Consider the following 23,550-nt stretch of genomic DNA (forward strand, 5'->3'; position numbering starts at 1 on the left):
GTGACAACTGCTCTGGAGATCAAGAATAAACATGAATAAAATACAAATGTGACTATGAAGGTTTAGCTTTCCTAAGATGTTTCCTTGAGTAGCATGTGGGGGTATTCCAAAACTACAGTATTTAGTATTTCTGTTTAGTAACTTCATATATTCTTGATATATTTCTTAGTAACTTCACAGCACCTTGATTATTTAGGGTGAATTTTATATAATATATTGGCAGAGGTGAGTCCCAGGAATACATGTTAGAGCTGCTACCATTAAGGTAAGATGTGGTTGTGATGAAGCACGGTTTGTGAGCCCTGATGCATCACGGCAGCCGTGGTCCTTGCTGAGCTGTGGGCAGGAGCGTGGCCTCAGCCAGGTAGCCAGGACCCCGGGCCGTGTCCCCTCCATGCGCGGGCGCTGCTGGCGCGGGGCCGAGCTGTGAGTGGGACGGTGAGCAAGGCCTCGTTGAGGCGGCTGCAGGCACAAGGCCTGTTACCAAGCCTAGCTGAGGGATAGGCAGGTGCTTCTGGCTAAGGAAAGAAGGAAGAAATAATTAGCAAAGGGAAAAGGGGCTGTTAAGCGTTCAGTTTAGCTCCATAGCTGATTGGTTTTGGCAGATAAAAAGACACGGTTTGTATCCTCAGTAGCTATTGAGGATAACAGGAAGCGCACAGAATTCAGACAGGAGAAGAAGTTGATAGCTTGTTTATTTCCCACCTCACAATGTCGATGTAAATAGTCGTTCACACACACGGGTTTACAAGTCTGGGTTGAGTATCACAGGTATCTGCACAGGCTGTGCAACAGGGAGCTGCTTTGGTAGCCAAGTCGTGCAAAAGAAAGCCCACTGCGAGGAAAGGAGGAGTGGAGCTGCTGCCGGGAGTCACGCAAGGAGAACAAGCAGCCTGTGTTTTTCCTAATAGCACCAGCATTGCCAAAGCCATGGGACTTTGTAACGCAGCTCCTCATCAAGGGGTGAGGTGAAAATAAAAATGCAGAGTGAAGAGCTGATCCCAAGGCAGGGCAAGCAAGCTGTGATGGCTGCGTGGCCAGGAAGGGGAGAGCCCTGGGGCTGTGCAGCATGAATACGAAGGCATGTGAAATCCAGGTGCTGTTTTGTGCCCTCTGCAGCCACCCCCTGCCTCCCACCCGGCCCCTGGGCAGCACCTCTAGTGAAGAAACACAGGGGTGCCTTCTGATTTCTGACATGTTGTCTACCTTTTTGTCTACCTTTGCACTAGCTTCTCTCTGAAAAAAGGTTGTCTGGATTTTTCTCTGCTTCTTTCCCTCCCCTGCACTGTCAAACTAAACGAACAAAACTGCATCTTCGGTGGATTGAAATAATCTGAAAACACTTCAGAACTTTCTCGGTTAGGATGTGTTACCCAAGCCCTCACTCTCTAACTTGGTGCTTACCTGGGAGCCAGATCCTGTGGCTCTGCCCAGTGGTAGCTCTGGGGCAGAGACCTTCTCGCTGCGTCGCCCTGCTCCCTGCCTGCAGTCCCGGCACCTCCTGCCACCCTCAGCAGAGGGTCTGAGTGGCTGCAGCCACTGCCCACGGCGCCAGCGGTTGAAATGAGCATCAACAGCTATTCCCAAAACTTCAGGAATGACTGCACTGCCGTTTGCCATTGCACAGCAGGTACACTGCCATAACCCTCAAGAGTGGGCATGAGGCTAAACCTGACAGGACAATTCAAGACAGTTGTAACAATAGCAGCAAAATAAGAAATTAGGACCTGCTGGATGCTGAAAAACTCCAGTTCTTAAGCACACGGTGGAGCAAGTGATACAGTTTAAAATACTGATATTTAGAAGCAAGTTGAAAGATGCATTTAATTCTGTTAAATGACTATATGCTTCCAGGAAAGGAAATCCAGAGGTGCACAGCCTGGTACTTTGCTTTACATCAGAAGAGATAAAAAGAAATGAAAGTTTTAAGAAAAGTTTAACTCCTAACTTTGTGGCACACCAAGGAAGGGGGTGGCATTTTCAGGCTGGAGCTGGGCTTTGGGTGTCTGTTCTCTTGGGTGCCTCAGCTCTCGGTTATTCCGGTGCGGGACAAGGCGCCGCTCCGGGCGAGGGATGCAGCTCCGGCGTTTTTGGCAGCTCTGGGTGCAGGTGCTCTCTGCATCACGGACGAAGGTGGCAATGCGGGTGCGCAGAGCCGCGGCCGGAGCTCCCGCGGCGCGGGGCAGCCAGGGGATGGACGGGGCCGGCAGGAGCAGCAGGAGTCCCACCCTGCTGCCGTCCTGCTGCCAGGAAGGACAAAGCAGAAAAGACCTTCGGGGCTGCACCGCGGCCATGTTTAGCTCCATGGGAGTTGTTCTTTGACGCTTTAATTTAGTTCCAAGAATGATTTTTCTTTTCCTCTCTAAATTGAGTTAGTATTGCTTTGGATGATACCAAAACTTGAAGTATGGGTGTTTTTCTAGGGTATGACCCACCTTTTTCCAGTTCAGTTCTTCCAGATAAGCAAGAGAAAACAGAAATGAAGGCTTTCTTGTTCTTTGCTGTTGTTTTTTCTTTGTCAGTTCTGAGCAGAAATTGACTCTTTGGCAGCCACAGGTTCTCCTTGTTTGACTGCCAGTTTCAGCAACTTACTTATTCCTTACCTGGCTTGTGTAAATCCTGTGCTTTACTTGGACATGTGAAATCTGGGCAAGTTTCACTCATTCGGAAATGTGACTGTTCACAGGATTTTTTCCTAAACTGATAGCTACATGAAAGAAGAACGGAGACAAATAAATAAATAAAAACAAAGCCCAGCCTGGGGCAGATCATGTCCGTCTGTTTATGTAACGTGGTGCTGAAGTATTTTCTGAGTATTGAGATACGTTCTGTCCTGATGCACTGGGCACGCGGCTGCTTCGAGGTGCTGCAGGCAGGGCCTGTCCTCGCGGAGCCAACACGGCCATGCTAGCGCTCGCAGCTCGGAGCCCTAGGGAGCCTCCGTAATGGCTCTCAGTACAAACACCACCGTGAACCGCACAGACGGGTGAGAAACGCCATTCCAAATTCAGATGCTGGGGTATGGAGGAGGGGGCTGGAGTGTCAGTCAGGCAGTTACTACTTTCTGGCATATCTACGTTTTGCTGTTTAATCAGTAATTGAGGAGATGACTTCCATGTTTAATTATTGAAGATCAATGCTAGTTTCACATAAACAGATACACTGAGTCTGTTTGGGAAATAGGTCCTGTGGGCAGTTAATCTGGAATTGCTACTGGGTAGAAAATCAAGGCAGAAATCCCTGGTTGGAAGCTGCTCAGACTCACACGCTGCTATATTGGTCTGTGGGTGCATGGTCAATCCCGTGGGCAAAGGGGCTGCGGTCTTACCTGCTGCAGTAGTGTCACTGCAATCTGCACTGCTGCCCCGCCAATTCTCTGCCTCTCCCGGGCTGCTTAGGTGGTACCTGACCTCAGGCTTCCACAGGGAACAGAGCCTGGCTCCAAGGTTTGTTTTCAACACTAGAATCCTAAACACACTTTAAAAAATATGATAATTGGCTTTTGATTAGGGAATATATCTCTCTCCACCCAAAATAACTAATTTCTTTCAACTGGGTTTGGGTTGTAAAGCTGTCTATAGGAAGTTCTTTTTATAATACATTTGTGTGCACTGATCAGACACAATATGGCATCTGGAAGAGACAGTAAATAATCTGATAACTTAAGCAAAAGCTCATTTACTCTGCAAACGCCTGCTACACAGATAACAGTAGCCAACTCTCCATGTATGTGTTGGGGCACAGAAGGCTGTTTTGGTTTTTGCCCCAAAGTTGTGGATTTAAGGATGCTGGTTTCTGTGCTGCTGTGATCCCCGAGTCCAGTAGAGTAGCTCAGGATTTGTACTGGTTTGAGTTCAGTGCAGAGAGAAAGCTGAGTGTCTGTAGGAAATAAATATAAATTAAAATGATCAGCAGTTGTAACAAGGGAAGCTTCAGCTGGCTGTAGGAGATCAGGGATGGGGGCTGCTCCATCCTGGGACCCCTGCAGAGTGCCTGGACTCACTGGTGAGCATCCGAGGCAGCTTCAGCGTTGGCCTCTCTTGGGGCGGCGGGCGGCACTGGCCTCATGCTCTTCAAAGCCTCTTCCTCCTCAACAGTCTGCTTGAACTAAGCATTTATCCCAATGCACGTGGGCCCAGAAGAGTCCCCATTTCCCACACCAACGTGGTTTTCTTCCTGGCCAACGCAAACCGTCACCTGTGGCCCACGTGGGTGCTCCTGCTGCGGCTGCCCGCGCTGGGGCGGCAGCGGCACGTGGGGACGCCCTGCCCTTGCCTCCACGCAGGGAGCACTGCCAGGCGGGCCGGGTGCCCCGGAGGGGGCTCAGCGCGTGGCGGGACGGGACGGGCTGCGTGGGGGGAGTCCGTGCAGAGCCCTGGGGCTGCCGGCAGAGCTGGGGCTGCGGTGCTGGTGCCCCGTGCGTGACGGCAGCGCTGCGGACCTCGTGCCCCCACGCAGCAGGTCCCCAGCCCGCTCTGCTGCTTGTTTCGGTGGAGACTCCCCTGTGCGAGGCCAGCATGGGGCGCAGTTAGGCTCTGTGGTTCGCAAGGGCAAGAGCACCAAGAGCCAGAGATGAGACTGAGCACTGTGAGGCCGAGACTATTGCAGGAATGTGCAAACGAGATTCCTTTTTTTGTTGTTGTTGGTTTGAAAAACCCTGCTTGTGTTTTGCAGCATCTGAATGACATTCCCACAAGCATCTGAGTACGGCTGCCCAAGTGCTGCATGCAATTACAGATGCATTTGGAAAAGAAACAAAAAAAACAGGAAGCAGACATAACCACTGTGAATAAGCAGCTCTTCCTCCTAGACTTCATATTGCTCAAGTCGGGTTTGGCAGCCCAGCGGCTTGTTCCGTGCATTTTAGAAATCCTTACGCATTAAGGAGCTGTCACAGAGGTGTTCATTTTTGGTGGTTTTTTTTTTTTTCCTACGCCTCCCTTCTTTTTTAATAGAGACCAGCTTAGTGTAACAGGAGGCCTCTGACAGGTACAAGCAGTATCCCCAGCACCCGGAATCTGGGGAGGCTGTGAGGGGAGGTGACCCGCAGGCCTCAGTGTGTGTCCTGGTGCCAGGCGCATCCCCATGGTGCTCAGAGCAGCCTGCCCTGCCACGGGGAGCAGAGCCTGCGCCGCTGAGTGCTCCCTGGATGCTGCAAGACCAACATCCCTACTGCAGCCTCAGGAGAAACAACAGTTCACACAGAGACAAGTAACACACAAACACAGGCTGAGAGTCACTTTTACAAGTTTCTTTATGAAATTAAATGTAGCCCCTGGTCTGGGGGAGATATAGTGCAAGAATGACTTTGTACATGCTACTGAATCCAGCTGTCCCTGGACGACCAGACCTTGGTCAGCTCCCGCATCGGCGCGCACCGCGTGAGAGCCGCAGCCTCGTGCTGGGACAAGCGGGCGGCCTCCGTCCAAGGCTGCAGGGCTGCTCCTAGGCTAGGAATTCAGTCAGTATGGCTTCTAACTCTCACTATGGTAAGGCAAATCTTTCCTTTTGCTAACCGAGATTTAATGAATTTTTGGCCTTAGTTTTGAAACCTGGGTACCTAAAGACCTAAAGTGAGGCGCTCAAGGCCATATTTCAGCCTTTAATACACGGCCTTGAGTTTGCTCTGTTGGTGTCAAACACCTGTAATAACAGCCCTTACACCGAGGGGCTGAAGGGGGTGGCATAGCAATCGAGCTGTTAGTTTTTCAGAGCTGAACCACAGACCCTGGCTTCTGGGAACTAGGTTTGCAAATATTGACCTTTTTGTTTAAAAAAAAAATCAAATAAAAGAAAAACAGACAAACAGGCATCAAGTTAACAACATCTGACAAGACCAAGTACAGACTTACAAAATACACAGTTCTGGTTTTTACCATAAATAAACGCATTACAAATAATGAGCATTTTCATTGGCCAGGGAATACGGCAGAATGATGGACAGAAGAGAATCTAAGGAATTGAGTAAGGTATTAATTTAGGCACATTTTTCTCTAACTTACATAAGTCAAATCCCACAAGGGAGATTCTTGAATTTTCCTCATGCTGCAGGTTGATTGGCACCGTTAACATACTATTTAGTTCATCTGCGTGTTGAACTAAAGGAAAGAAAAGGGTCACAGTGCAGTACTCACTGTTGTCTGAGCGCCAGCCAAGGCTGACGGAGGGGTTACGAGTGTCGGATCACGTCCTTGGTGAGACTCGTGGGCCGGGGCGTGGGAGGGCAGCAGAAGGGGCTATCCCAGCCCAGCTCTGTTCCAGACCAGCACGGCCGCGCTGGGAGGCTGCGCACGGAGCTGGCCGCTGCATCTGCTGCCCTCCCCTCTCTGGCAGCTGCAGGACAGCACTAGTGGTCACAGCTGGAAGGAATGATTCTGAATACGCCTGACAAACGGCATGTTTGCAGCTCCAATATGTCAGGCTCCTGTGATCTCTTCCTGGAAGGTGGCCTCTTGGGCGCTGTGCAAGGCTGGCTTGATGGGACTGGCACACGCTGTGTCCCACCTCGGAGCCAGTGTGCTCAGTTGGGTCTGCAAAATAAATAGGGCAGGAAGGAGCACGTGGGCCGACCTCTGCAACCAGAGGCGTGGAAGAATCGGGGCTCCCTCTCCCAGGAGCGAGGGCTAAAGTGCTTTTGCCGAGGGCTGCAGCGGCGCGGGGCCGCCCCTACTTGCGGAAGGGCGTCAGCCTGCTGATGTTCTGCCAGAAGTTGGAGGGCTTGCGCTTGGGCTCTGCCAGCATGAAGACCTGCTGCTGCGGGAGCGTGGTGGGCAGCGTGGGGTGCTTCTGCCGCATCAGGAAGTCATAGTAGGGCCGGGTGACAGCTGCGACCACAAGGAGGGGGAGCACATGAGTTTGGCACCCTTCCCTGCCCCGCGTCCTGCCTTGTCCCGTACAACTGCAACCATAGCTGCAATTAAATCTACCTGTCTGCTCAGCAGCAGGAGCCCAGCAGAGGGGTGCTTCCTGCGCACACAGGCTCTCACCAAGGCTCTGTTACTCCCATAGGGTCCCCGGAAGGCCAAGCACAGACCAAGGGCACAGGCAGGAACAGGCTCTGCTGTGGTGGCCTTTATAACCCGCCGTCTCCCACGGTCCCGGGAATGGGCTCTCTTCATTCCCTCACATGGGGTTGGCACAGGGCTTGCAAAGCCCAGCTTGTAGGCTGATATCCAAGCTAGACTTGGACTAGAAGCTGCTGCTCGTGTTTCACTGGGGCTACTGCCAGAGCACTCACCCTTAGGTGCAGAGCCAGGTGCCTGAATCAGGAAACAGTTTCCTGACTCTGGCTCCTTGAAAAATGCAGGAACTGGGAACTGTTCTGCAACTGGTGCCATGTGAGCTCACCATCTGCCTACCCAAGAGTTGATGCCATTTGAGCAAAACTATTTCCCTCTATTAAAACAGGGCTTGTTCTGAATTTAAAAAGCACATGCAGATCTTGAAGAGGGTCAGTTACCAGCACTAGGCAGTTAAATTCACTTCTGCACAACAGTAAAACAGAGTTTTAGCACGGAAAAGGTCATTAAACTGAACTAGAAAACTAGAAAAAATTATCTCTAAGCCTTGCCAATGTGTTTTTTAAAAGAAGATGTCACTCCTACCTGTTGTTCTGCCTCCAGGATAAAATAATTTTTTTTCTTTATGACACTGTTTCCACTCTTAATGCTGTGACTCTTCAATCTAAATTTGATGTTTAAGAGATGGCGTTACCAGCCATATCTCCCATCAATAGAGGTATTTACCACCTGGAGCTAATAAAACTTCATGGCTTATAGTTATCAGCTTTTCTCCGCTGTGTTTAGTTTGAAGTCTTAGCTGGAAAAGATCTTGACTAAAATGTTAAATAAGCAAAGGGAAGGTTTGAAAACTTCTAAAAAAAACTGTAGACATTAAAAATTCAGGTGGTTGCATATTGGGTAAATCTTAGCTCCTGACTATGAATCTGCAGCTGAGGGAGTGTGCTGGTGAGAGTAACGTGGTTCAGATTTGCCGCTCTTTACCAGATTATTTTAACTTTCCATATCTCTGCACGCTGGGCGGGAACACGTCAGTCCAAGTGGTTCATCTGCTTTGCTACCCTCCCTCCTGCTTTTCACTTTTCTGTGGCCATGAAACCCTAGAACAAAGCTCTTGGCACTGAGCAGCGCTTGCTCGCTGCATCGGGTGAGGCAAAAGGCCCTGGGCCCAGCCGGGGGCTGGTGCGGCGCAGCCCCCGTCACACAAAACCAACCCCTGGGGCTGCCCCGTGCATCGGCAGCGAGCAGGGCTGGCAACACTCACCCTTCGGCTTCCCCGGTGGCTGCTGCTTGCTGGCGTTCAGCATCGCCTGCTTCTTCTGCACCTCCGTGATGGAAAAGCCTTGAAGATAAAACAGTCTGTCAGGGGCAGGTCACCTCTTTGTACCTCATGGGAACGTGGGGCAGGGCCAGCAGGATGTCATGGTGCGTGGAATGTGGTGGGGCAGGAGGCACGAGCCTGAAATACTCACGGAGCCGCCACAGGGCACGTGCCCCCCATCCAGCCCAGGGCTGCAAATTTCATCCCACCATATGTGTCTGAATTAGGCAGTATTTAAACAACTGAATAAAAGCTGCCTCTTGTGCTGGGAGCCCTGGGCAGAACCTGTTCTCTGTAGATACTGCTGAGCTGAGCTCTTACTTCAAGCTGTACGTAAAGTATCAGCTACTTTGTCAGCCCTGCTGAGTTCATTAAAGGCAAACCGAGCTCTGCAAGCCGCACTGCTGCGGCGGCTCCCTGTGGTTTGGGGGATTTTTTTCTTTTACCACTGACACATGAGTTAAAGAGAGAGGCTTCCCTGAGAGCACACAAGTGTGCAGCCCTGGATGTGCTGGCCTTCCCTTGACACCTGTGCTCCGGCCAGGAGTGGGGGACGGTGCTGCCCTGGTGGCATCGGCCTTTCCGTACCAGTCTCCTGGTCAAGCTGAACCTGCCTCCTTTCACTCTCAAACGCCTTCAGCCAGCGCTGCTTCTGCTCAGGCTTTTTTGCACAGAATAAATGGACTTCCTCTGTGTCTCGGCAGTGCAGCTTAAACGCATTTTTCACACTGGTGTTGAAGTCCTTGTCCTTCCCATCCTCTACATCCAGTATTTCCATATCATCCATGTTGATCCGACTTTTATAATAAAGGATGTCCCGGCGCAGAAGATCCTGTAAGAGAGATCACACAGTCATACTGATTTTGCTGTTCTCTTTGTTCTCTAGACTCCTCTTGTCCTCTTCAACATGATGGCATTTTTAATCTTCTTAGTGGTCAATGAGGTCTAATGTAAGAGAAATTCATACAGGATTTGAATCTGTGGAATCGCAGTTTTAAACTTCTTTTTGATACCTTGGCAGTGAGAGGATTTGCACAGTTCTGTCTGCTGGGTGAGGAAAGGTGCCCATCTAGAGATACTGGCTATCTGCCACGCTGAAGATCATTGGTAATATGAAGTTTATCTGGGGTTTGCTCCTAGAGCTTCCTTCAGGTCTATCATCTTGCACAGCCTTCAGCCAGTATCAGAGCAGAGAATTTGAATCCCACAATCCACATTTAAAAGCTGAAAAATTCTAGTTGGCTTTTGTTTTTTTTGTGTTGCAAATGAAAAGCAAATTTGATAGCAGTGATAAATAACGTTGAGGGTTTCACATCTTAGATTTATCTTCATATTTTCACTAAGCCTAGCGACAGGGCACTGCTTTCCTCTCTTGCTGTAAGAATTTGGTTGGGCATGCAGGCCAGCACAGTGTCCGAGAACACTGCAGTGACTGCACATAACACTCTGTCAGCCAGGAACACAGGGTATATTAAAGAAATGGGCATTTACAGAGCAAGCAAAACTGAACTGAGGGATGTGACTTGACCTGCGTTCATCAGCTTATAATAAACAGAAATTATGCCTGGTTTCAACTTACCTTCTTGCAGCAGACAAGCTGGTGATCAAAAAGGAAGAACATCCTCTGCTGGCTCTTGGCTTGAGGATGGGAGATTTTGGTTAATTCCCCAGAATAGATGAGTTCTGAGCTTCTGACTAGGACATCTTCACCCTGAGAGCAGCACAAAGAAGAGGCTGGTCTGCACCATCCCAGAACAAGGGAGGAGGATAAGTCAGCATGGAGGAGAATCTCAACTTGGCTGTGCAGCTGTTAGGGCTGATTTTCTGATGGTGAAACGTGTCTTCTAGGAATGAGAGGGAGCCTCTGTGATGCAAGACAGTCCTTGTCACATCAGTGGGGACAGTGTTTGTGCCCTTGGTACCCAGAGAACATGAGCTGAATTTTGCTGGAACAAATGAAAGAGCTCCTTCTTCAAGGAGTGTGTTCAGGGTAGCTGATCCTTGAGCTGCATCCCTGACATTAAAGGAGCCACATAGCTGAGAATTTACCCTGACATCCTTGGGGAAGGAGAGGGCCTGGTTTTACTGAGGCTAGGATGTGAAAAATGTGGTTGGTTTGTTTGCTTTAGATGTTATTTTCTTATGTTGAGTCTCAAGGGAAGCTTGGCTTCTGTTACAGCTATATCAGAGCCTTTTTTTTTTTCCCAAAAGAAAAATAATATGCTCTAAACTTAGGGTATAGTTCTGCCCATCTTGACAGTTTGAAATCAGATAAAATTGGGAGACAGAAGGAAATGGACAGAACTGCCCCAGATGCCAGGTTCAGTGTCCAAGGAAACAAAACTCCCAGGAAGCAGGCAGGAGGCTGCAGGTGGGTTAAGCACTAGCTCTTTAGGTAACAGGAGAAGATCACAGCTGGGCTTTTAAAACAAATAAACCCAAGGTGAAGGGGAACAGAACTGAGGTAGGGACAGTAATAATCTGTATCATATGATTGCTGTGGGCAAGAGTTGTGTGGGGGAGAGGAGGGATGCCCAGATCGGGCAGTTTGGGGGGAAAGCTGGCTCTCACCTCCCAGTCTTCTATTGAACTCTGCCACTGAGCAATTTTGTCAATGTTCTCCAGCCGCCGCTTGCGCTCGTTGATGAGCTGAGCAACGTTCTTCATGGCATTTAAGGCAGCTTCAACGTCTTTAAAATCCCTAGGGTACAGTGGGGTTGTTAGGTGTGACCAGAAGACAAGAGCTGACTGTAGCTACCCTCCAAAGGAGTAGGGCTGGCCAGCACAAAACATGAGCTCCACATGCAGCTGCACAGTGTTTCTGAGGGCAGCTTTCCAGGAGACCCACGTTGTTTGTGAGGCCCAGAAAGCCAAGATTACAGCCTTGTGGCAAGTCCAGGCCCAATCTGCAGGAGGGCAGCAGGCAAGTAAGCAAATCTGGCCCCAGAGGTGTAAAATGACAATTGCTAAACCTCTTTTCTACAAGGCATTTTCAGGCCCTGTTTACCTCAAAGGACTAACGTGCATTACCAATGCCAGGCTGCAGGCGTGCGGGGCCTGCACTGGGTGCAAGCGCAGCAGTGATGCGCTGCCGTGTGGACAGGAGCTGCGGCTTCCCCGGGTGCTGGGACAGACCCAGCCTCTCCACCATCTGCTGCCACCAGCCCCTGCTCCCAGAGCTGTGACAAGACCCACACTGCAGGGACGCGTCGCTGCCGCCGGCTCCCAGCAGCTCCTGCACTGCATTAAGGAGCTCCTTGTTAAGTGGGGGACTAGCGCATCAGCACGCTTGCACAAAAGCGAGACACAGAACAGTTCTGAGATGTTAGCCCTGAAATTAGGAAGGTAAAAACGCAGCTTAAATCACAATTCACCAATGTCAGTGCTTTCATCTGACATATATTTTTCCTTGTTACTTCTGTAGCTAATTATTTCAGACGCTTTAATTAATTGAGCCAGTTGAGCATCACCCTGAAATGGAGCAATAAGTTTCAGGCTTTCAATCAGGTCCTGAAGAAGCACCAACATTTGCATGTGCCTTCAATGTCACAGGCCAAGACTTCCCCTTGGGGGAAGACTGGCCACCTAGCCAGCCCCACTGAGCTGCCCTCCACATACAAGGTTGCATTAGTCCCTGGCCATGCAACTGCTCTCATGCTCCCCGACGCCTCCCCGGTGCCTACCTGTGCTGAGGGTTGGTGTATTTAAGCAGTTCAGCCAGTTGCAATGGGTATTTGCAGATCTTCTGCACAGGTGTTAGCAGGAACCCATCCAAGGAGATGTCGATCATCTTCTGCAGCAGGCGGCAGGCCTCGAAGAAGTAGACGTACTTGTTCACTTTGGTGAGCCGGGACAGCTCCATGCAGGCGTTGGGGTGGTTGTTGCAGTATTCAGAGTAGATCTGAAACTCTGTTTGCTGCAAGGGAACACGAAAAGCAATTTGGCATCCATGTTCTTTAAGGTGCTGGCCTGGCGCTGCAGCTGCTGTACGTGCTGCAGTAGCACATCTGGTTGCATCCTGCCCCTGACACTTTGAGGCCAGAGCACTTTAAGCTGGGGTTAGGGTGGGGTGTACGATAAGGCAAGTGCAGCTCCTCTGATGGACTTAAGACACTCCCATATATTCTGGCCCATGTTCAGGTGCATGTTTCAAAAGAACAAATTGGCAGTGACTATAAAGACCTGCAAAAAAAAATGTAGGCATAAACTCAGGCCCAGCCTAGGAGTGCTCCTGTATAATACAGAAAGAAGTTCTGTGTTTTACAGGCTGCCCAGTGACGGTTCTGTGGCCCATATGGCTTGCAGCTGAAGGTGCCACTGGCCCCTCAGGCAGTGTTATCCTGCAGGGAATACAGAGCTCAGCTGCTGTGGCACTTTGGAAATGTTCTCTGTGCAACCACGGGACCTAGAGGGTGTTTGGGTGGGTGTGTTCTGTTGGGTGGGGGAGAGGGGACAGATTGTTTCTTTGACTGGTGGGGTTTTTTCACCCACAGCTTCCACTCTGTCAGAACACCCTCCAAACCCTCTGGCCTAATCACCTGCCCCTTCCCCGTTAGGTAAGGCCATTCACTTACATATTCCAAGAAGCATGAGCCAACCTCACTCAAGTGTGGGTGGTCTTTATTGAACTTCTTTTCCAGTGCTTTAACAAATTTCTTTTGGCACCTGTAGATGTCTTCAATATTCCCGAAGATTGTTTTCAGCTGTTCTTCTGTAAACATGTCAGCTCTTTTGCGGCACTGCTTAATGTAACCCTGTGAGAAAAACAAATGGGAAAGGACGCTGGGCACTTGCTCCTGGGCCTTTGGATCCCAGAAGAAACCCCCATAGACGGCAGTCAGCTGCACACCAGGTTCCTGTGCCCCTCGCTCGCCTCCTTCAGTTATTTTTTCCTCTAATTCCACCCAGTATGGTAGAAACAGAACTCAAACCACACTGCCTTTAATGATATAACACTTGAAGGAGTCCCTGAGCTGTCTTGATCCTGTTAGAAACGTCTTTATTTGCCTGTAGGTAAAGGTGCTCTGATACCAGAACAGATATTTTTAAGCAGCCAAATCCAGCTGAGGCTCTGGTTCCGGTACCAGGAAATGACTGGCCAAGCCCAGGAAGGAGCAAGGTGAAGAGCACGGGGAGGGGAGGAAGGGGAGGGCATGGTGGAGGCCAGGCTGGCTCGGGACGCGCGCAGGGTCTTGTCCCAGCTCCCCTGTCACAGGGCAGGGTGTTTTTGTGCCTTTGCAGAGGCTGCATCGCTGCGAAGCTGCTCTGTCAAGTGCCATCATTTACTCCCATGTACATGGCAGCGCGCCTCATCCGGGAGTGGTGTCAGGATGCGCTGTGTATGTGGAAGTGAAGGATCTAATTGCCTGAACGTCCCCCAGTTGTTTCCATCTGAGCACATGACTTGCCCGAAGGCTGGGATCACTGAGTCTGTTACCTCAGATCATATATTAGGGAGGACAGCCATGTTAGACATTTACCATTCTCTGGCTTGGGAAATTCAATTAACTCCATTTAATCACAGCCCAACTGGGTAATCCAAATAAAGAGGCATTTGGGATACTGCCGTAATGCCTTTCCTCCCATTTTCTGAGCGTGCACCATCATTTAGCAGAGCAGATGTGGATGGAATTACCATCTTGTTCAGAAAGAAGGCAGGGAATTACTGTCCTAGGAACCTTATCTCCATGTACAGGTACAGGAACAGGCTATGCTCTTGCTCCCTTTAAAGATATTACCCTGGCTTCCCTCATTATTCTATTACCTCGCAGATGTCCTTCAGATGTTTGATGTAGTCTCTCTCTGTGCTTATGATCTCGTTGATGACATTGGTCCTCATTTGGTCTTTGGTGGTCTGTCCCATCCCAAAGCGCCGGGTGCCACCGCTGGAGTCGTCGTCTTTGCCACCCTCCACCTTTAGAGGATAGTCCTCCATAGGCTCATCCTGGTTTACTCGAAGCTGCGCCAAACACACGAGGATGCTCACTGTTGGTGCTGCCAACCACAGCTTCCGACTCAAAGCAAGGAGGTTTGCGAGAGATGACTGAGCAGCAGCCAAAGACCGAGCAGGAGAAGGAGTGACAAGGAATGCTATACACGCTACCCGCAGGTGCATCACCCACAGCAGGAGGCTAAGGGCAGACAGTTAGTGTTGGGAGGGTATTGGCAAACCCCACATGTGACATGGGTGGTTTTAAGCAAACGTCTCCTGCGCCAGAAGTCACGGGAATTATAAGTGGTCAAAAGCAGGGAGGAAATGGTTTATCAAGTGAAATTTGCTTGGGTATGTGTGTAGGGGCTCATAGGTCAGGGATGCGGTAAATAGTTGGTGTTTTACTGCTTCATGATTACTATCATATTATAAATAACAGATGGCGTCTCAGTGGCTGTTCTCCCAAGATTATTTAAAGATAATTTATTTTTAAAATAAAAGTAAATACAATTGCCAGCGGGCTTCTAATGCAGTAAGCAATGTCATGATACCGCAAGGCTGCGCGTAACTCGCGGTTCCTTTGGAGTGCCCATGAGAGGGCAGTACAGCACGAGCAGAGGAAAAGTCACCAGCTTTGGAGGACCAGTTGCACCCAGGGTCCGGCTGCGCTCAGCAGGGTGAAACTGCCCTAGCTCCCGCCGAGCCATCATCAGTGCATTTCACTTACAAGATTTCTTTTATGCACTAGCACCGTCACTGCATACAAAAGAGTTCCCAGAACGCCTGTGGGAATATTTTGTGCACAACCAGAATCATTAAGCTCAGCCCAGAGAAGAAAGGAAAAAAATAGAAGTGGGGAAAAAAATAATCAGTTCTTCTGTATCGTTTTCCAAGCAGGCATAAATATATGCAACTTTATTACAATGATACAGACCTACTTTAAATTTTTAATGCAGTTTCCTCTAGGCAGGATTACTCACCTCATATATTTATATAATTGTGTATTTATTTATGTATTTATATATCTATATATCATATAGATAGATGCAGACAGATAAATACTCCTCGTCTACATATGCACAGATTACATTTCCTCACTGTTTAAAGTTGGTGAAACCCTGCAAATGTGGGAGTCTTGTTTTCCTTCCTTGCTAGCAGAGCACTGGGAAGATCTTAAGCTCAGAGCTTTGCCTGAAACTGAGAGTAACTGACAGCCCTGCAAACACACAGGCCTTCCCAGCAATAAGCTCGTGATCCAGTGATCCTGGTACGGTATCTCCACACAGACACTTAAATAAGTGTTGGAATTACTCCAGTAAAAGAATCTGTTATTCTGCATGCCTAATGGTTAGCACTAGCTAGTCTTATTTCCCCTGAAACATTATCTCATCAGAGGTCATTCATTGCCAACCAGGACAGCAACTCAACATACCTGTAAATGAAGGGAAAAAGAAAGAGGTCTGTTTTGACTAGGAAAAAAAAAAAGTTGTGCCCCTGCCAGTGGTGAAAGTTTAGTCCTAGGGATCTTACGTGCAAAAGCTACAGCAAAACATTTCAAAACTTTTATGGCAGTCTGTCCCACTTCTCTAAGGACTTTCGCTACAGCCACCAGATCGCCTCCTTTTATCTTCCACCTGGCTTTGGTCACTTGTGATCTAAGGCGACCTGGATAAGAAGCTAAAGGGCTGATAGTCTCTCTGCTCTTAGCCTTGAAGAGCCTGTCCTTAAAGTGGGGAAAGCAGTGCCAGGCCTCCACAGCAACAATCACAGCCTAAAGAAAAGAAAGACGCTGCTCTTCTTCTCGCAGAAAGAAAGCGAGCGCCCAGCAGTTACCCAGACTTTTGTTTGACCCACGACTCGCACAGAGAATTCAAATGCATTTTAGATTGCTCTATGAGGAATGAATGTGACCTCTGCGGTGCACACCTTTGTCTAGTCTGCTCATCACAAGCTATTTCTGTATGGGGTTCTTAGCCAGCACAAACAGAGAACTTTGGCACCAAAACAGATCAAAATCAAGAGTTTCTTGTCCCCACCGGAGCAGCTGTCCCACATGACTTCCAAGATGCTGCTCCTTTCCTGTGGTTTTCCCCTCCATTTTCAAGTGCCTGAAATTAAGTGCTCTGTTGCATCCCACCAGCCTCGTGCTTTCAAACCTCCATGATACAGGGAGGCGGTTGCACAATTTGGTGTGGTACTGGAGTTAGTACCAGATGGATAAAGCTAAGCCTGGTGTCGTGCTCATCTGTGCTGTTGGAAATGGACCTTAGAGCGAGGCCCTCTGCCAGCTCTGTCTGGGCTTCCTCTGGGAGAGGATTAGTTTGAAGGGGAGGCAGGTTACCTGGATGCAGACTAGCCAATACACATAGGGATAGGCAGAAGCCCCGGTATCTACTGCTGAACTAGAGAGCAGCCAGACAGGCATGGCAGTTCCTCAGCATGCTCATTTTAGCTCCAGAGCCTGCAGCAACTGGGTTGCACTTGCCATGATTTACTGGTGGGGACAGGGAATTGCCCCTACACACGGCAGCGCCGTGCAGAGGGCTCACTGTGTAGCAGCCATGCGTTTAGGAAAGCTACAATGCAGATGTTGAACCAGCTACCTCTAAGTGTGGAAGCACTCGGCAGTCTTTATGTAATACAAATCCTCAGGTGAGGAGAAAAACAAAACAAAACAATGGAGAGGTGTGAAGAAATGCAGAGGTCTTACCCGTACAAAGCTGGCTGGAAACCAGCCTTCACTGTCCAGAATCCTCCCCCACCACCACTCCTTGTTGGTTGCGTCCATTACTTCAATGACATCGCCGGCCTTGAATCCCAGCTCCTGGTCATCCATCGTGACATGGTCCCAGAGGGCTTCTGCATACACCACGCTGCCATCACTGATGAGCTGTGGACAGAAGGGAAGCGGTCAGCACCATCCTCAGAGCCATGCCGGCACCTGCAGCACTGCCATCAGCGAGGACAAATGAGCTGCCCACTGCTGACTCTTTGCAAGCAAAGTGCAAAGGAGCTGGTGCTAGTCCAGCAACTGCTTTGAGTGCCCTTGCTCTCAATAGCATTTCTTGCAGGTGACTTTGCCTCAGCCAGCAAACTGGGCCCGGTGGTACAGTGTTGGTGGAGGCTGCTCTCATGGTTTGGAAAGCCTTGAAAGCCACCCAGGAGCTCCAGGGTTTCTAGACCCATACTTGAGAGCAGAAAGTCTTCTGAAGCTTCAGACCTGGTCTAGGATGAATGGAGCTTTAAGTCTTTAAGGTGGTTAAACTTAGCACTTAGGCTGCTTAAAATAAATCTCCTGAAGCCTTTAAGTAATTATGCTAACGGCCACTGGTTATTTATAATACATATCAAAGAGGGCTTATTCTAAGGGAAAAAGGAAGCAAGGCAATTAAAAGAAAAAAAACAGAACACGCCTCGAGACAGTGTGTGGGCTCTTAACACAGTGCTGACTGCACTCATACAGTCCATCCTGACGCCCATCCATACAGTGCTGACTGCATCCGTACATGCAGGCTGCCATTTCCAGCTGCTCCCGACGTAGCCACCTGAGGAGCTGATGCTGCAGTGGGTGTTTGATCCGTACCCCGGCCAAGCTGGACAGCGGCACATGACTGCCTGATACCCCCCGTTTCTCATAGCAGGGCAGAGCACAGCAACGCGGAGCCCCGCAGCCGCAGCAGCGAGGTGCCCGAGCCCAGCACCGCACGCGGAGCCCAGCCCTGCGTCAGCAGCACTGGGGTGACACCACTGCCTCCCACGGGGACAAAGCCAGGCGGTTCTCACCAGACTTAATGAAAACTGTGTGACTAATGAGTGAAACTTCAGCTGTTATTTTAATGCACTAACATTAGCGTCTTAAATTTTGTATACTCAAGAAGCAGCTGTACTGTGAATAGGACTGGCCAAGTACCCACAGGCAAGCGAACAAGCCACTGCCAGAGGGTTCGCTGAAGACTGACTAAAAAGACGCCTGAAATATAGGCCAAGATTTGTTTAACCAACACCAAACACCATGTTGGTGGTAAGAAAGGATGAACAAGAGGGATTAAAGCAAGAAATAAAGAGAAAAAAATACTTCATTTTTGCTTTGAACTGTCTTGCTGCCGCAAGTACAGCAGTATTTGATACACCTGCACGGCTGCAGGCTGACAGGCTCTGCCCTGGAGTTAATAACCAGAATATTCACTGCCCAATTTTCTGTTAAGTTCCTCAAACTGCAACCTACGTTATTTTTTTTCGATTACTGAAATCCCAAACATGCTCAGTTTAACAGCCCCTCTCCCACAGTAACTCCAGGAGGGCAACTGTGAACCACAGCTCAGGTTTGACAGTGCCAACGCTTCCACGGCACCCAACGGGCTCCATGACCACCATTAATTTCCATAAGAAATAACATGTTCCAGTTTTGGAAGGGGAACATCAGCAAACAGAAGAGGCAACCCTGGCCAACCAGCTGCTACTGCTGCTTCATCATGGACTCCTTACTTACAGCAAGGTTTGCTTGTAGGCATTACTGTCTGCAACTCGGATGCAGTACCAACACCGACTCTCTCCAAAATGGAATTTTCACTACAGCAGCTGCTTCAGTACTGTCTTAGCCTCTTAATGTACCTCCCGCCCTGAATTAACTCCCTTGCACAGACAGACAGATGCTGCTTGGCCGGGGCCTGGGCTGCATGTTTGTTTGCATGTGAACTCCCTCGTCCCACTTGTCTGAGGCCAGGCACTTGGACGCAACTACCTCCTCCATCCTGCTCTCGTAGTTGTCACAGGAGCTCCAGGGAACATTAGCAGAGATAAAAGATCTAGACGACCCACAGAAGGAGGGAGGAAGATTGCTTCAGGAAATATTCTTCTTTCAGCCACTCAGTTCTACTTGAATAAGCTATCTGAAAGCTATCAGAATAGCTTTCTCTTGAGAATGCTAAGCACACTTCAGCATTGAGGATTAAAAATTAACTCAGGTGCGTCGCAAGATACTGGGAACTGAGCAGTTCAGGGAAAAGGAAAAAATAAAGTGGAATCTACTTTTCCCCTAAAATAGACATTCAGTGATGAATAGCTGAACTTAAGGACTTCCTGCTGAATTAAAATGGCTTCTGAATGCCGGTGTTCCTTAGAGTTGCAGCACTGCCTGTGCCGGCTCAGAGCCTGCGAGCTGCAGCCCAAGGGCCAGTGGGGCTGGCACGTCCCACACTGAAACCCTGCAGGAAGCCCCACCAGAGCACAAGGTCCTTCTCCTGCGCATTTTCAGAGGTCCTTCTCCTCTCAATTTTCTTTCAGACCTTCCCTTGCTTCTGCAAAGGGCAGCAGAGGAGTTAAAGAAAAATGTTACTTCTGATCTTGCCCCGATGTAGCGTTTCATTAAAACACAACATTTATTTTGTCAGAAGATGGGTAGTAGGCAGCTAACCCATGCCTTGGACTGAACCCCATGAGAGAGTACTCACCATGACCCAACCAACCCATGCCCTCATCATTAGTTGTCCTTTGGCCTGTTGTGCCAGTAGTGTATTTTATCACCAGGAATTTTTAGGACACAAATTAGGGATAGCGGGAGCCTCTACAGCATTTACCAAACACTGCAGATTTCCATACAAGTATTTTCATTTGACAGGGATTCTTCCTTACAAATATGGTTGTGAAGTCAGTTGGCCGAGATCTCAGTCCAGTTACACGTGCTTTCCTGGTATCATACAGTGCTTTTTTAAAATATGTGCCTGTAGTCAAGCTCCTCACAAAACCAGAGTATATCTGGTACAATTGCCTCCACTGACCAAACATCCAAAATTTGTCATCAGATTTATGTGGTAAGAACCATTTCCCACTGGCTGGCCCACTGGCCATGCTGGCTGGCATTTGTCATATTCCTGCCTTGCACTTACATTATGTGAGTCCTGATTCTCCCTCAGAAGTGGTTTAGACAAATGGGAAGGAGGGGAATGGTCCCCCCGTGCCAGGCAAAGGAAGCTCCGAAGTCACCCTCTTTATCATGCACTGCGGAGGAACCCTTGCAAAGGCAGAGGAGGCCAAGCTGTGCTTCAGCCTGCATACGACAAGTAGACGATGAGAGTGCACACCATGCGCATGGATGCTTGGGCCAAGTTAAAACTGGCCCAAATTTGCCAAAATTCCCTTAAACTCTATTACTTTGTGCTTATCTGGGCTACGAAAGCTCTTCTGACAGCGTGGGGATGATAACCTGCAGCTAAGGAGAACCACTCAGGCTTCTGCATCTAGATCCTGTCAATGCTCTTAGTACCCCAAACATCACCCTTGCCAGACCTGTGTGTGAAAAAAGTCTGCTAATTTGGGAACTAACAGCTTTAAGTTTTGGGGTGAGAAAGCAACAGAAGGTGAGCAACTTCTCATACTTGGTATTATTTGGAAAAAAAGGGTTTATATCACATCTTTCAGTTAACTGTTCACAAATTACAACGGTTGCTGGCAGTGATTACAATAAGTAAAGTTGTAAGATAGCTTCCATTTTAACCTTTCATACAGGTTTCCGAGTCTTCAGGGCACAATGATTTAAGTCTAAATTCTCCTATTTGTCGGTCTTATCGGCTCAAAGCCTTACATTCTGATTCAAGTGAAATACTTTTTCAAATGAGCAGATACAAGGCTGATTGTCACGGTGACAAAACGGCAAATGAAACGGCATGGTGATAACTGTAATACAGCATGGTATCTAAAAAGGCCAGGCTCCCAACAAGCTGCTCTCCGCAGGAATGCAGATGGATTTAGGAGGATGTCAGCTTGGAGCTCACCGGGGTCAGGAAGTCAGAATGCTAGGAATGACTCAGAAAGAAAGAAGGACGGGAAGAGCTTGGAAAGGCACAAGGAATCACACAAATCAAAGGTGCGGAACAGCTTCCAGGCCGGGAGCAGCTGCACACACTTGGAAACTGGAGTAGAGAAGGTCAGACAGAGGGTGGCCGCGGGATGAGGCCTGTAAGTTCACAAGTGCCAGCGGCTGTTCAGCGGCTCTCACAGTGCGGGGCCCACGGGCACCCAGTGAAACCCACATCTACCCCCAAAACAGAACATTTTTCTGTAGTGTGTAGGTAATCTGCCACAGGATGCCATGGAGCCAAACATATAGACGCCTTCAAAAATAGACTGCACAACTGTATGTCCTTCAAGGTCATTGAAACACACTGTATTTGGATACAACCATCAGGCATCCTAGTCACTAATAGCTGGAAAGGCACAGGAGGAGGCAAATCAAGCCACCTTTATGTCCTTTCCTAAGCATTTACCCCAAGTCACAGCTAGAAGGGTTATTTGCTGGTCCTGCAGAACTGTTCACGTGATACGAGTAAAAAGTCAAAAAGTCAAAAATACAAAATCAATTTATTGTTTTCTGTTTTGACTAACCACATTGCCCATAAATACCTCTTGCAAATCGTGAAAATGTGAAAGGAAATACGGAATATATGGAAAGGCATATTCCGAAAGGAACAGCAACACTCTTGCTCCCATGGGAAATCAGTGATTGCTAACACAAGTGCGAGGACGTAAGAACACCCTTGGGCAGGACTGTCATCCTGGAGAGGAAGATCCTACTCGGAGCAGCCATTTGTCCCTAACACCTGGATGTCCAGCCTGGCTGCAGTCACATATCTGGAAACACCTATTTTTCTCGGTCCCAAAAAGAAATTTGGAGAGGTGAGAGGCAAAAGAAAGTGCATGGAGGGAAAGGGGCTGTACGGGCGCCTGATGTGATGCATACGGGGATAAGGAGTCCCTGAGTGCAGCCTACGTGTATGGAGACGTGCCACATTCTCCCTCAAAATGCTCAGGAGGGACTAGACAATTAAGAGCTAAAGGACCTAAAAACCTCCTCAAACTCACAAAGCTAGGAACTTAAGTCATTCTAAAGCTCTAAATCAGCTTGAACAGCTTAAACTCTTTTAAGGCCTTAAAGTGTTTTAAGCATTTTAAACCCACCTAAAGCCTTAAGGTGGCTTAAGCAGCTTAAAATGCTTTAAGACTTAAAAGTAGTTTAAGTATCTTCAACTTCTGCCTAACCTACTTCTCATACCTACCCGAGCAGCACGGCGCCTGCCAGCTCCAGACTAAGGCAGATCCGAGTTCCAGCCTCGCTGACCTCACACAGCTCGGATCTCCCCAAGCTGTTTCTTCAACCACCTTGGAGTGATTCCGGAGCTCTCTGGGGAGAACTACAGCCCTTCGCTGCTGGGAAGCGCTGTCGTCACAGGCGCAAGTTCATATCACTGAATAGCTCCGGCACGCACCTTAAGGAAGTTGCGAACATGTAATTCCTGGCTGCTCTGAAAAAAATAGTTTTCTAGACTAGCACCAGAACAGTGCTTGGAAACCACATGGATACTTGTCTCCTATTTCCCTTGGTTCAGTGAAAGGCTGAAATGAAAAAAAAAGGCTTGGGTTTGAATTGCCACACGTGAACCAGCCTCTGTGCTGACACTTGTACACATCTACATGCTGCCTAATTTCTAGCTCTAGTTTGCCTGTGCAAAAAATACTGTGAGACTGACTAACTTGCCAGCTCACCAACATTTGGAAGCCTACATTGACTGAAGAACATGAAGACTTTAATGCAGTTTTTTCATTTTCTGGTGCTCTAATTCTAACTGTACAGCCTTGGATGGGTAATCTTTGGTTGATTCTTTGGTTGTTCTTACATGTGTTTCCTGTTGTGTCTTTTCCACAGTATTATTTTGCAGCCACCCAAACAGAAACTGCTATTTTCTTTAGAAAATCTGGTTGACATGACTGTGAACTTTGCCACTTCTGCTACAAACTAGCCTCCACCTCTCTTAGCACTTGCTCCAGGACCAGGTTCCTTTTGTCCACCCTCACCAGAGCATCTCTCACTATTCCCCACTGTTTCCACTCTTTGCAAGAAGCTCCTGAGTCCACACAGTCTCCCAGCTGGAGCAGAAGTTCTCAGCGCTCTCAGCTGTCTCATGGCTGCTGTTATTCCCTTTCCCATAAAGATACAGCAAGTTACAGAATCACTCGGAGCTTGAAGGCAAATCAATCTACATTTGTTTTGCAAATAAGGTTAAAGAAAACACTTTAAAGTAGAAGCAAACTGTGTTGCTAGCAAGATACCCTGAATCACTGAAAGGTCAGCATCCCTTTGGGCTCTCAGTGGGCAGCAAGCCAGACACACAGTGCTTGTCTTTATTTTTCATGTGTGTGCGTGATTGATTTCAAAGGAAGATACAGCAAGGAACAAGCTAAAATGTTTGTGTTGATGAACAGCCCTGTGCCAAGGCCTGCACAAC

At 48.7% G+C, this 23,550-nt stretch overlaps 1 protein-coding gene across 3 annotated transcripts in view; it reads right to left on the reverse strand.

Annotated features, from left to right (window-relative positions):
• Nucleotides 1-6,413: 6,413 nt before the first annotated feature.
• ARHGEF4 (Rho guanine nucleotide exchange factor 4) overlaps nt 6,414-23,550 on the reverse strand; it is a 91,736-nt gene continuing 74,599 nt past the window's right edge. For all 3 annotated transcript variants that reach the window (XM_010218667.2, XM_088538086.1, XM_088538088.1), the window contains 9 exons: nt 16,983-17,162; nt 14,105-14,299; nt 12,915-13,094; nt 12,024-12,256; nt 10,912-11,041; nt 9,920-10,051; nt 8,929-9,172; nt 8,284-8,361; nt 6,414-6,824 (listed from right to left, as the gene is read on the reverse strand). In XM_010218667.2, the coding sequence (XP_010216969.2) occupies nt 6,667-6,824; nt 8,284-8,361; nt 8,929-9,172; nt 9,920-10,051; nt 10,912-11,041; nt 12,024-12,256; nt 12,915-13,094; nt 14,105-14,299; nt 16,983-17,108 (1,476 nt within the window). In that variant the 5' untranslated portion in view covers nt 17,109-17,162 and the 3' untranslated portion in view covers nt 6,414-6,666. The remainder of the gene's footprint in view (nt 6,825-8,283; nt 8,362-8,928; nt 9,173-9,919; nt 10,052-10,911; nt 11,042-12,023; nt 12,257-12,914; nt 13,095-14,104; nt 14,300-16,982; nt 17,163-23,550) is intronic.

Source organism: Tinamus guttatus, unplaced genomic scaffold (assembly GCF_059628265.1).
Source record: "Tinamus guttatus ecotype Peru unplaced genomic scaffold, ASM5962826v1 Tinamus_guttatus_pri_ptg000927l, whole genome shotgun sequence".
NCBI lineage: Eukaryota > Metazoa > Chordata > Aves > Tinamiformes > Tinamidae > Tinamus > Tinamus guttatus.